The sequence below is a fragment of the Euprymna scolopes genome, chromosome 20, assembly GCF_053919585.1.
Source record: "Euprymna scolopes isolate OS-2025 chromosome 20, ASM5391958v1, whole genome shotgun sequence".
In the NCBI taxonomy this organism is placed as follows: Eukaryota; Metazoa; Mollusca; class Cephalopoda; order Sepiida; family Sepiolidae; genus Euprymna; species Euprymna scolopes.
Window position 1 is genome coordinate 89958823 of NC_136501.1, and position 13905 is coordinate 89972727.

The window sequence follows — 13905 nt, forward strand, 5'->3', positions numbered from 1 at the left end:
TCAAGAACACATAGCAGTGCGCCAGAAGGAAGTTCACATTCCTAACCGCTCTGACTTAGCAATATGTTGTAGTCTAATTTGCAATGTAGAGAACGTACAGTTAATTTATAAAATCATTTTTATACAATGACTTAAATTAAAGTTTAAAATGCAAGTCAAATATCATGGTTTGATTTTGCTCTAAACAGAAACATTCATTTTGAATTTGCCCTTGCCTTATCAAAGAACCTACTGTTAGTCTTATATGCCGCGCCTTTTCATTTGTGTGGTGATAAAACTTCTCTAATACACTTATGACGTCAGGCTGTATAAAAGTGTTAATTTGGGGCAAAATCGGACTGTTCTTTCTTTAATGGGATAGCTTCAAATTATCAATTTTCGATACTTATTAGAGATATTTTGATACAAAACCTAAATAAGAACACTCGCAGACACATAAAGTATATTTGTATAAAAATTCGTTAAAATCAGCTCAGCCTTTTTGGAATCCATAGGGAACACACACACACATAAACACAAAAAAGTGCTTTTTATATATTTTTTTTTACAGCATAATCTCATTAGATCTACAAAGTTAAGAAACGTGGAACATGGTCAATACCAGTTGGGAAACCATTTGGGAATACCAAGCGCTATATGTAGAATGATAATGAAACCTCCTAGCAAAGAAATAATGCAGTTTGGAAGATACTTTTTGAGGTTACTAATACTATCAAACCGATAAAAGAGCTATGTAAGGACAATATAGAATTTGTCAGTTTTTATTATCCTTTTTACAATTTTGGTCTTGACTATATAAATAATAGTTATACTTTTATATTAGATCATTGTACATAAAACGTTGCATTTTATAAGCAAAATGAAAAATTGTAAGAATAAATGAAAGAATCAGCTATTCTCATTAAAACATGCTATGCTTGAAAAATAAAATACAAAACTGTCACTTTTTTCTATCCTTAAAAAACATAACATGCGGCTGCGGCCGAGATTGAACTCACTACGCAAGTTTGTAGTGTAATTCATATCTTGTCCATAGCTGAATAGATGATGCTTCGCTAGGGCTATCAAGAGTATTTTTTGTTGTAACGCCATCACTAGATGGGTTGCCTACTTAAGAGAGGCCCATTTACCCTCAAGAGAAGGATAGACTGCGCCAGTTTCCCAACCTGGTATCTTACCTCACGATACATGCAGCACCTCGCCTTCTCAAATGGTCACTCATCTGGTACTGGTCAGGCTCGATGTTGCTTAACTTCAGTGATCTGGCGAGAACCGGTGTGTCAATGTGATTGTGCCGTATATGCTATCCTTACTACAGGCAATACTAACAAAGAATAACATAATTAACAATTTAATATCAGATTTAAAAAAAATACTTTTTCACCCCAAACAAGATGTATTGTCGATTGGACAAAAGAAGTTAATATTATAATCATGACTGCAGAGGACTATGTGGGGAGTTGAACAACAAGATGTTTGTTCAAATAATATTTAAACTTCCACATGTTAGTATAGTCAGGGAAGTAGGAAACAAGCAGGGAATTCCAAAATCTAGCAGTTTGAAGGAAGCTACTATAAGAGTAGAAAATTTTCAAGTATCTCGGGACCTCAACAGTGAAGGGTGAGCTATTGCTGCTTGTCATGTTAGTCGGGAGTATGTACGTCGAGGGTGCACAAATGCTACGAGTTTATCAAAGCATGTTCCGTTAAAGTACCTTTAAAACAGGCACAGGGATGCAACATGGTAGTGATGGGACAGAGATTGGTGCTTGAGCGATAGTGTAAAACCTATTAGATTTGAGACTCTTTTTTTGTGGGGGGGGGATCCTGTCTAAGAAAGAAAGAAAGACTAATGGTAGATGAATCAGCCCAGATGTGGCAACAATACTCCATGTATGGAAAAATAGTGGCTTTTCAGAGATATAGGATACTCTCAGGTCTGAGTGGGAAGCCATTTATGAATACCAGTCGCTGTATGTGGGAGGACAGCAAAACCTCCCAGTAAAAGAAAAATACATCCTTGAAGATGGCTTTAGTAAGTACTTCAGTATAACCTGCTAATCCAACTGTCACATAGAAAAAGTTTTGTACTCAATCATGTGACAAAGCTCCCTGGATAGCATAGTTTATCATTTTATAGATATTTTACAATTGTTTTTATTTTTAAATTTTTTTCCTATGTATATTAATCATATTATCCTTTTTTTACATTCAATTTGCAGTTCCTCCAGGACCTCCAATCAACTTACGATCAGGCCGAATCGGTGAAAACTTTATTGAGATTGAATGGGATCCACCCAAATTTGATGGCGGGTCTCTCATCTTATATTACCACATTGATATGTCTCCATATGCTCCTGATAGCTGGACTAAGGTCACTAAGGTCAGCTGTATTGATACATATTGCAAAGTTATGAAACTTGAAGAAAACATGGATTATTTCTTCAGAGTATCTGCTGAAAATAAAATTGGAACAAGTCCATATTGTATTACATCAAAGGCTATTAAAACAAAGAAAGGCTTATGTAAGTAATACTTTTATGCTTTAAATATATACATATGAAGTAAAACAACTTACTCTCCCTCCCTCTCTCTCTCTCTCTCTCTATCTATCTATCTATATATATATATATGTGTGTGTGTGTGTGTGTGTGTGTTCAAAAGTTCAAAACGTGATTTTAAATATTGGAATCATATTCCAGAAATCAATACTCAACATGTTATTTTCATATATTTATTTTATTGAAAATGACTCTTAAATTTCATCACAATCCAAACATAGAGCGATTACATCAAATGTCCTATCTTAACTTATCTAGTCTGAATCGATTTTTTAATTAGAGTTAATTTTTTTTAATTACAAAGGTAATGGAGGTTGTAGTTATCAAGAGTAAATACCGATTCATCTAAATTTCTCATAGACATCTGGTCCAGGTAATATCGCCAGGCACACACACATATACCCTCTCTCTTTCCCCCCCTCTCTCTCTCTCTCTCTCTCTCTCTCACGCACACACACACGACTTCCATCTAATTTGGTTCTTGCTGACTCTAAGTGAATGAATATTACAATATTTGCTTTGGAGTCATATTGAATCAGAATATGTAAGGCTTTATTCAGACACACACACAATACGACTTTCCTTTATTTCATAAATAGAAAAATTCACATTTTATTCTTCGATTTCTAGTGGTTCCTTCAAGACCAGTCGGGCCATTAACAGTAACAGATGTCCAGCGTACTTCAATCAGCATCAAGTGGAAACCCCCGACTGATGATGGTGGCTCCCCTCTCACTGGATATATTGTTGAGAAGCGTCCAGCAGAGAACAAATACTGGGCTAAAGTTGAAAAAGTCAGCAAAGATACAACAGAACTGTGTGTCCCACATCTTCAAGAAAAGACACTTTACCATTTCCGAGTTATTGCTGAGAATAAGGTTGGCGAAAGTGAACCTTTGGTAACAAAAGATACCACGATGGCAAAGAGTCCATTTGGTAATGTCCTTTTTGAGTTTTCTTTTGTTAAATTTAATTTTTATTGTGATTTTTGTATAAATTGCTTTCTAAAACAGATAAATCAAATTGCTTTCTAAAACGTATAGAAATTAAATTGCTTTCTAAAACGTATAGAAATTAAATTGCTTTCTAAAACATAAATCAAATTGTTTTCTAAAACAAATAAATCAAATTGCTTTCTAAAACATATATAAATCAAATTGCTTTCTAAAACATATATAAATCAAATTGTTTTCTAAAACATAAATCAAATTGCTTTCTAAAACATAAATAAATCAAATTGTTTTCTAAAACATATATAAATCAAATTGCTTTCTAAAACATAAATCAAATTGTTTTCTAAAACATAAATAAATCAAATTGCTTTCTAAAACATATATAAATCAAATTGCTTTCTAAAACATATATAAATCAAATTGCTTTCTAAAACATAAATCAAATTGTTTTCTAAAACATAAATAAATCAAATTGCTTTCTAAAACATATATAAATCAAATTGCTTTCTAAAACATAAATCAAATTACTTTCTAAAACATATATAAATCAAATTGCTTTCTAAAACATATATAAATCAAATTGTTTTCTAAAACATAAATCAAATTGCTTTCTAAAACATATATAAATCAAATTGTTTTCTAAAACATAAATCAAATTGCTTTCTAAAACATATATAAATCAAATTGTTAATGTTTATATGAATAAAATTGCATCATGTTTCTTGGTTTCTTTAAATGGCTTACACATACTTTTGTCTTTACTATTACTTATTTATTGAAATCAAAAATAAAATGGCATAAAATATTAAAATGAAAAAAATTTATTTAAAATAGTAAATAAAATCCATCACAATGTATTTAGGCCTCTATGTAAACTAATTAGCCATTTTAATTTATTGTGAAGAGTTGGAAAAAAGGAATTACTTAATGATCCTCCGAAATGTTCAAGGAATTTGGAAGCATTTAAGCCGTTAAATAGAAAATCATTTCTGGATTTAAAATTCCGAGCAAATCCTCATGTATTAAAATATTCACTATTTTTGCATCCAATGATTTTATAAATAGAGATTAAAAGGACATTGTTTTAATAAAATAAATCATAGTTTTGTAACAATTTGGTTCCTATATACTTGCCTCCCCACGAGAGCAAAGTTAGATACAAGGTCAATTTCTAATGTGGGAAAATGTCACGAATAACACTGTTAATCTAAGCAGGAAATGATTTTATTAATAGAGTTTAAAAGAACATTACTTTAGCAAAATTAATTTTAATCTTCACATAATAACACGTCTCGGTAGATTGTCTCCCTTTTATTAATTACTTTATACAACCTTAATTATAATTTTCACGCAATAACACGTCTCGTTAGAGTTGTTTCCCTTCTGTTAATTATCTTAATATAAAATTAATTATACTTTTATAACAATTTGGTTCCTAATTACATCTTACAGATGTTCCATCCCAACCAGTCGGTCCTTTGGAAATCAGTAATGTAACAAATAACTCTGCGGATCTAAGCTGGAAACCACCCAAAAACGATGGAGGCACTCCACTGACAGGCTATCTTATCGAATACAAAATCGATTCAAGACCGTTTTGGTCCAAGGCTGATACTGTCAATCCAACAGTTACTTCATACACAGTCACCAAATTAACCGAGGATACAGAATATTACTTCCATGTTATTGCTATCAATGCTGAGGGCTATAGCAAACCCCTGGAATCAGTGGATGTCACAAAACCAATGAAGAAGATCGGTAAGTAAAAATTTACATTAGAAACATGAATCTTAAAGAAGAGTCACACTCCCAAAGCAATATCGAACATGCCTTTTATTCAATTTAAATGGTAAAAGTGAATCAGATCAAAACTGGATTCTAGAAAGAGGTTTCAGCATTGATTTAACTCTCGTGAAGAATGTGAGTCTATTACATCCTAAGACCTTATGTTAGAACCAGTTTTCTCCAATAAAAGATATCTTTAGTCCTATACATTACCAAAAACATGGTCTTAACCCCCCCACCTAAAAAAAAAACAATTACAAAAAAAATCGTTCATTTTATAAATTGCCTTGAATATTAAATACGTTTTCTTAGAAATCAACAAAAGTCTTAATCAATGATCTTTTCTGACATAAAACTTTTATTAATTAAAATCTCTTACCAAGTAAAACGTAATTACAAGACAAACAAAAATAACAGCTTTAGATTATTCGCCAAACACTTTGTTAGTAGTGAAAAAGGGTAAAAATATATTTATATTTCATTAAAAAATACTAATATATGCATGTGGCTCTCTCCGTCTCTCCTTCCGTCTCTATCTCTCTTTCTTTCTGTCTGTCCCCTCTCTTTCTTTCTGTCTGTCTCTCTCTCTCTCTCTCTCTCTCTATATATATATATATATATATGTATATGTATATATGATAATTATGAAAATGATATTCCAATGTTTTCAATGACATTGAAATATAATTTTTACACACACACACACACACACACACACACACACACACACACACACACACACACATACACACAAAATATTTTGGTAACCATATTATATTTCTTTCCAGATCCACCTGGTCCACCAATCTACTTCAGAGCCACCCAAGTCGGACCCGACTTTGCAGTGATGGAATGGAAATCACCTTTGTCTGATGGTGGTTCAAAGATCTTGAAGTACATCATTTCCCAGATTGGTGTTACATCAGAAGAAAGGAAAAATATCATGACTGTTTCAAGCTATGAACATAGTTGCACACTGAAGAATCTGAAACAAAACCTGGATTATTATTTCAGCATCCAAGCTGAAAACAAAGTTGGATTGAGTGATTTCTGCGATGCAGAATATGCTGTTACTCCAATGAGAGCTCTGCGTAAGTTTTTCCATCGATTTTCTTTTTTGTTAACAACAGTTTTAGTGTGAAATTAAATTTTATTTATAAAACATTGTACGAGCATTTAATAATTATAATCCTTTTGCTAATTACAGAACGCCCATCCAAACCTGTTGGACCTATTAAGGCTACTGATATTCAGAAAACATCCATGAAAATATCTTGGAAACCACCAACAGATGATGGCGGAAGTCCTCTGACTGGTTACATTGTTGAAATGAAAGAATCTAACAGACAATACTGGAATGTAGTGAATAAAGTGGCTGCTTCCATTACTAGTTACCCACTTCAAGACTTGAGACAGAATACTGAATATGATTTTAGAATCACTGCTGTCAACAAAATTGGTCACAGTGATCCTTTGGTATCAGATGTACCAACCATGGCTAAGAGTTCGTTCAGTAAGTAACCGTTATTAAATGTACAAAATTATTGTTAAAATATTACCAAATATTTTGGAATCTTTTTTCTTTTCATTTTTCATTTTTTTAAAGAGTCAACCATTAAAATATCTTCTTGTACTTTCAGGTGTACCATCTCGTCCTAAAGGACCTTTGGAAGCTATCAAAGTCTCTTATGACTATGTTGATCTAGAATGGAAAGCACCAGAAAGTGATGGAGGAACTCCAATCATTAAATACATCGTTGAATACAGATCTGCTTCTCGTCTCACTTGGATCAAGGGAATGGAAGTTGCACCGAATACTTTTGTTACCAGAGTTCTTGGTTTGGTAGAAGGAACAGAATACTTTTTCCGTGTCATTGCTGTCAATGAAGAAGGAGAAAGTCCACCTTTGGAAACGACTGAAGCAACAATACCAACAAGGGAAATATGTAAGTTAGCTTATGCTGTTTGCTTTCTATATTTCTATTACAAATTAGTCTTGTGTTGAAATGTTTAAAATGTCATATAATATATTCAAAACTAAATTGAAGAATAAATAAGATAAACTCATATGTTGAGAAAAATAATATTACATTACAGCAATACAATGTTGTCAGTTTCTAATACAATGTTTCTGTCACTAAACTCTCTGAGTAAATTACAGTAAAAAAGTATATTGTTATTAGATAAGTCGATTGTTTTATTTAAATAGAAATGAAACAAAACCACTGAGATTACTAATTATTAAAAAAATTATTTTAAAATTGAATACTGATGATATTGCATAATTTTAGATATTTTCTACCATTTCTTTCTTAACATCATAAATACTTAATCCAAGTTTTTGCTACACTATTCTATGATTTGGTTGCTTCATGATCATAAGTTTGATCACAAAAGAAACAAAGGCATAGAAAAAGCATACATGTTTATGACTATATTATTTTTAGTATTGTCATAAAGCAACAAATCCATACAAAAGCATCATCATTTATGACAATAGTTACGTAATTGTGCCATAAAGTAAGAAAAGCATACAACAAGTATCTACATTTATGACAATATTATAATAAAAGTATTGTCATAAAATAGAAAAAGCATACAAAAAGCCACATTTATGAGTATACCTATCATATACCTTTATGTTTCAAAATAATTCAAACTTTTATTCAAATTAACATATTACTTAATGCCAGTATATATATATATATATATATATATATATATATATATATATATATATATATATATATTTGTTTGTGTGTGTGTGTGTGTGTGTGTGTGAGTTCTGATAATGACTATACCCATATCTAAATAAATAAATGCTAAATTTTTTTTCGATTTACTTATATTTCCATTAAAACGGCTCACTACTATTTAAATCAATAATACAATTTATTATTTTGAAATACGTTATAAATAGAAAAGACTGAAACACACTATGCGCGTACTTTGCATAACTATTTTGTAAACAATTTATAATGAATTAATCTCTCGTGTTATTTGTTTGTAATTTTATTATTCTGTTTTCCTATATATATATATTATATATATATATATATATATATATATATATATACATATATATATATATATATATCAATATTTTTGTTATTAACAGTAGTTATTTGATTTATTAAAAAAGTATAAATTGCTAAAACATTTCTTAAACTATGTTTATTAATTTTTAAGGAAGGTAATTTAAATGAGAACTATTAGTTTTAAAAAGTACAATAGATTTATATAAAAGATTTGTAATGTAAGTTTTAAAAAAATACTTAAGATGATGTGTAGAATTTTGGCTTGTGAAATATAAAGTTGATCTTTACATGATCAGCTAAAGAATAAATTATTTAATATTCAAAGAAAGAAAAAAAGGCGTAAACGCAATTGAAAAGGTAACAGGTTCTTGTTATTCAGCATGGTCTTTATGAATAAAAACTCAATGAAGAAACGCCAATGAGTTTTAGTTGTTCTGCCTTTCTGTTAGCATTTTGAACTTTTTCTTAACTCTGGCGCTAGCACCATTCTTAAGCACTGCAGGAAAAACCAGTTTATATGTAAGGAATTTAAGACAATGGAGATGGACAAAAATATATCTGGATAGCAAAGGTATTGAAGTTACTGAGAAGTTTTCTCACCTTGATGATACCATTGCAGCAGAAAGTGGATCTGGTGCTAATGTGATTGTAAAAGTTATGAATGGATGACATAAATTATACATTAAAAAGAATACTTAAGGCTGGATTAGTAGATGCTGGATTACGAGTAGGTGTTTCCTTGTATTTTATATTTTAGAATTTATTTATTATACTCTCTCTGGTTATTCTAATAAATTATTTAATTTTTTATTCTAGTACCACCTGGTCCTCCTGTAAATCTGAAAGTTTCCAAAGTGGGTAAAGATTTCATCAGCTTGGAATGGAGACAACCAAAAGATGATGGTGGTTCCAAGATCACTAAGTACACAATCAAGAAGAGACAGGATAAGAAGAGTGAATGGCAACGTGTGATGAGCACTGATGGAAGTTCACGCGAATACAAAGTATCAGACTTAAAGGAAGGAACAGGATATTACTTAGCAGTTTGTGCTGAAAACAAAGTCGGTACAAGCAAAGACGCTGAGATCCCAGAAGCTATTATACCACAAAGAGAACCGAGTAAGTGTTGTATATTTTATGACTTTTCAAAAAATGAATTAGAAAAAATACCTATCCAAGGATAGGCAAAATTGATTCCTCAAACAAAATAGTTTTGAATCCTTACAAAGATTAAAATCAAGATAAAATGTTATTAAACCTTATGTCTAAAAAACTTTTTCCAGTTTTGATCAAAATCCATTACATGATTTTGATCAAAAAGAAATGTTGAAAATTCAATGCTTAAGCTTAAGGGAAATTGAAATTCAGGGAATCTTGCTGAAATCGTATCCAATGACTATGGATCAACTTTAATGCAAATCTGAAATATTTTAACTTTTAAATGAGACGTTATATTAAAAAGAAAAATCTATAAAACTACCTGTCTCGGGACGGGCAAAATTAATTCCTCATTCTTCATATGTATTATTTGGATTATTTAGAATATTGTTCTGCTTTTGAGTGTTATTCGCACGATGTAACCTATAACCTTCTTCAGGTATATCTTGGTTGTTTGGTTGGTTGTTTTTGTTTTACGGCATATCAACTCTTTCCAGGTTATTTAATGCCGAATCTGGTGATTTTGAAGAAAATTTTTTTAATAGAATATATTTGCTTTTTGCAAGTACGTTTCTATTTAACCCATAGTTTGGACCCTAACAGGTACTACCACTCCGGGTCAGAGTGGACCTAGGAGCAATAGCAATTAAAGGGTGGCTCCACACTCCTCAAAGCCCACAAGCTGGGGCCTTACCATCGGATATAATTTAAGGTTATATCCAGTACCATCAGGTATATCTTGTCGGACTCGGAACTCTTTCTGTTGAACTCATAAATTTGGATGAAATTTCCAAAAGAATCCTTTATTTAATCCATAGGGATAGCATACTTTCGTTCCATCAGCCATGATCGGGTAGTAGTTTTAAATGATTTGAAATTGTATTTTTAGCATAGCCACACTAATGATTGAGCTTTCAACCTCTAGAAAAGTGTCACTTATAATTCCATTTTACCTAATACTGAAGAAGGTTGGAGGTTATATTGGCTGAAACGTTGTGTGAATAACACTCCAAATGAGAACAGTAGTCCGAATAATACCAAATAATACAAATCATCGATCCTCACCTAAAAAATTCAGAAACAACAGTTTTGCGCAACTTTTATGTCTCTTTACTACGATTAAATTCAAAGTATGATGTTACTAAACCTTATATCTAGAATCTTCTTTTTCCAATTTTGAATAAATCCATATGATTCTGATTCGTTTCAAATTTAATACTTAAGTTAAAGGGTTTTTCAGAAAAAAATTGAATTTCAGGGAATCTTGCTTAGTTGATATTGAATATGGATGAAATTTAACTCAAACCTGAAATATTTTAATTTTCAAATGAAAGGATGTGCTCATATTATGCCCTCTAAAATCTCGTAAAAATATTCCAATGAAACTGAAATTTGGAGAATATCTATTGAAAAAATCTCCCACCCCCAAATTACTCCTTTTGACACCATTGTATAAAAGTAAATGAAACTAAATATTACCTATATTACCTACCTTTACGCCTAGCAATTTTGTACCAAAATTCATAATGATCGATTAAGTAGTTTAGGAGTGAATCGTATCATCATCTCTGTTCAGTCTTGAAAGACAACAAATAACCTTTATAAGGGTAGACGCGCATGTAATTGTGATCCCTAACCTCACCTCTACTGAATCAGCTTGCTTGAGTCCAGTGGCAAGAAGAGGTTCAGGACCACTGGAAATAATGCCAGGATAAGTGAAGAGCACATACAGCACCTGGAATTCACATTTTAATACTGACCAGGCTCAACATTGCTTAACTTTGGTGATCTAACGGGAACCGGTGTGTAAATGTGATTATGCCATATATCCTATACATACTACTATATATATGTATCCTATACATACTACTATATATATGTGTCCTATACATACTACTATATTTAGTAGTATACTTACTAGTATATATATGTATCCTATACATACTGCTATATATATGTATCCTATACATACTACTATATATATATATATATATATATATATATATATATATATATATCCTATACATACTACTATATATATATATATATACATATATCCTATACATACTACTATATATATATATCCTATACATACTACTATATATATATATATATATATATATCCTATACATACTATATATATATATATATATATATATATATATATATATATATATATATATATATATATATATATATATCCTATACATACTACTATATGTATATATATATATATATCCTATACATACTACTATATATATATCCTATACATACAAACATACCTATGAGTCGAATGTTTAATAATGTCTCCACTTATTTCGTTTATTTACAGCTGTTCCATCTATTCCAACTGGACCACTTGAGATCACTGATGTGCAACGCACTAATGTCAGTATCAGATGGAAAGTTCCTGCAGATGATGGTGGATCACCTATCATTGGGTACAATGTTGAAAAGAAACATGCCAAAGCCACCTTGTGGGCCAAAGTTGACCAGGTTAACGCATCCAAACTTGAAACGACCATCCATGGACTTTATGAGAAAAATGAATACTTTTTCAGAGTATTTGCTGTCAATAGGATTGGACAAAGCGTTCCTCTGGAATCACATCATGCTATTCTGGCAAGAAGTCAATTTGGTGAGTGAATTTGTAAACTGAAAACCTCTAAAAATTAGATATCTTGAAGATACACAGTCAATCTAAATAAATAAAAAATATGTAAAAATCAACTTTCTAAGAAAGAAATCATTGCAAACTGAGATTCTTAGCACTTTGATATCTATTAAAAAAAACAACCTTATTCTTTTATATTTTTTATATAAACTAATATATATAAACATTGTATGTAGTCGATGCAAGAATGTAAGAATGAATTAAATATTTTTTTCTTTATTTAGTATTATACCATGATGTTTATGTTAATTTTTCCCTTTGTATAAAACTGTTTGTTGACATTTTTAAAAAATGTTTTTCTCTTTCAGATGTGCCATCTCCACCTATTGGTCCTTTGAATATCACCAATGTCACTCACAACTCAGCTGACCTGGAATGGAAACCATCTGAAAATGATGGTGGCACACCTATCACTGGTTACTTAGTTGAATATAGAACAGCCACAAGGACGACATGGTCAAAGGCAGCCACAGTTGATGCTAAACAAACGACATATACTGTTGGAAACTTGATGGAAGGAACTGAGTATTACTTCCGTATCATTGCTGTAAATGCTGAAGGACACAGCCGACCATTGGAATCAAGTGATGTAATTAAACCAATGAAAGACTTGGGTGAGTTCTTTATTATCATATATTGTTCATTTTTTATTACTTATTTAAAATGTCCTGGATATGACCTTAAACTATATCCGATGGTGAGGCCCCAGCGTGCAGGTTTTGGGGAGTGTGAAGCCACCCTTTAATTGCAATTGCTTCCAGGTCCACTTTGACCCGGAGTGGTAGTACCTGTTAGGGTCCCAACTATGGGTTAAATAGAAATCGACTTGGATAAAAAAATTATATATATTCTATTAAAAAAATTTTCTTTAAAATAACTGGATTCGGCATTACATAACATCAAAAGGGTTGATATGCCGTAAAACAAATAACCAACCAACTTATTTAAAGCTTAAAATTCATACTCATAATTATTTCTTGATATCTTTGAAACTTAATGCCTATTTAACTATTTGAAATCAGCGAAATAGAACTAAACGAAAAGCAGACAAAACTAATTGATAAGATGACATAACTAATCCACACGAAAAAGAAGGCAAAATTAATCGATAAGAAAAACAAAACTAATTAATAAGAAAAATAAGGCATACCTAATTGATAAGAAAGCAAAACTAATTGATAAGAGAAAAAAACAACTAATCAATAAGAAAATGAAGATATAATTAATTGATGGAAAAAAGACAAAATTAATTGATAAAATGATAAAATCAATCAATGAGAAAAAGAAGACACTGCTAATTAAAATGAAGACCAAATTAATCGATAAGAAAAAAGACAATCGATAAGAACATGCAGGCATAACTAATTGATGAGAATAAAAGGCAAAATTAATTGATGAGAAAAAAGGTAAGATTAATTGATAAAATGACAAAATCAATCAACAAGAAAAGAAGACAAAAATAATCGATGAGAAAAATAAGACAAAAGTAATCGATAAGATAACAAAAGTAATCCACAATGAAAAAATACAAAATTTATGCTATATTTACCTAAAAATTAAACGCCTTCTTTCTCTTCCTCTCTCTTATAAAATAATGAAACCAGCCGGACACACGTTTACTTTTATCATATATGTATATTATGCTTTTTTAAATATTTTAAAATATTTATATTTTATAATATTTTGTTTACTAATTCTAAAAAAATATTTTTGTAACTATTTCATAAAATTCTAAA

The 13905-nt window shown here is 30.7% G+C and overlaps 1 protein-coding gene across 12 annotated transcripts in view; it reads left to right on the forward strand.

Annotated features, from left to right (window-relative positions):
- LOC145241637 (titin-like) overlaps positions 1-13905 on the forward strand; it is a 698616-nt gene that overhangs the window by 548698 nt on the left and 136013 nt on the right. For all 12 annotated transcript variants that reach the window (XM_080104717.1, XM_080104725.1, XM_080104729.1 and 9 more), the window contains 9 exons: positions 2223-2525; positions 3192-3497; positions 4967-5272; positions 6088-6390; positions 6507-6812; positions 6940-7245; positions 9154-9456; positions 11828-12133; positions 12478-12783. In XM_080104717.1, the coding sequence (XP_079960843.1) occupies positions 2223-2525; positions 3192-3497; positions 4967-5272; positions 6088-6390; positions 6507-6812; positions 6940-7245; positions 9154-9456; positions 11828-12133; positions 12478-12783 (2745 nt within the window). The remainder of the gene's footprint in view (positions 1-2222; positions 2526-3191; positions 3498-4966; positions 5273-6087; positions 6391-6506; positions 6813-6939; positions 7246-9153; positions 9457-11827; positions 12134-12477; positions 12784-13905) is intronic.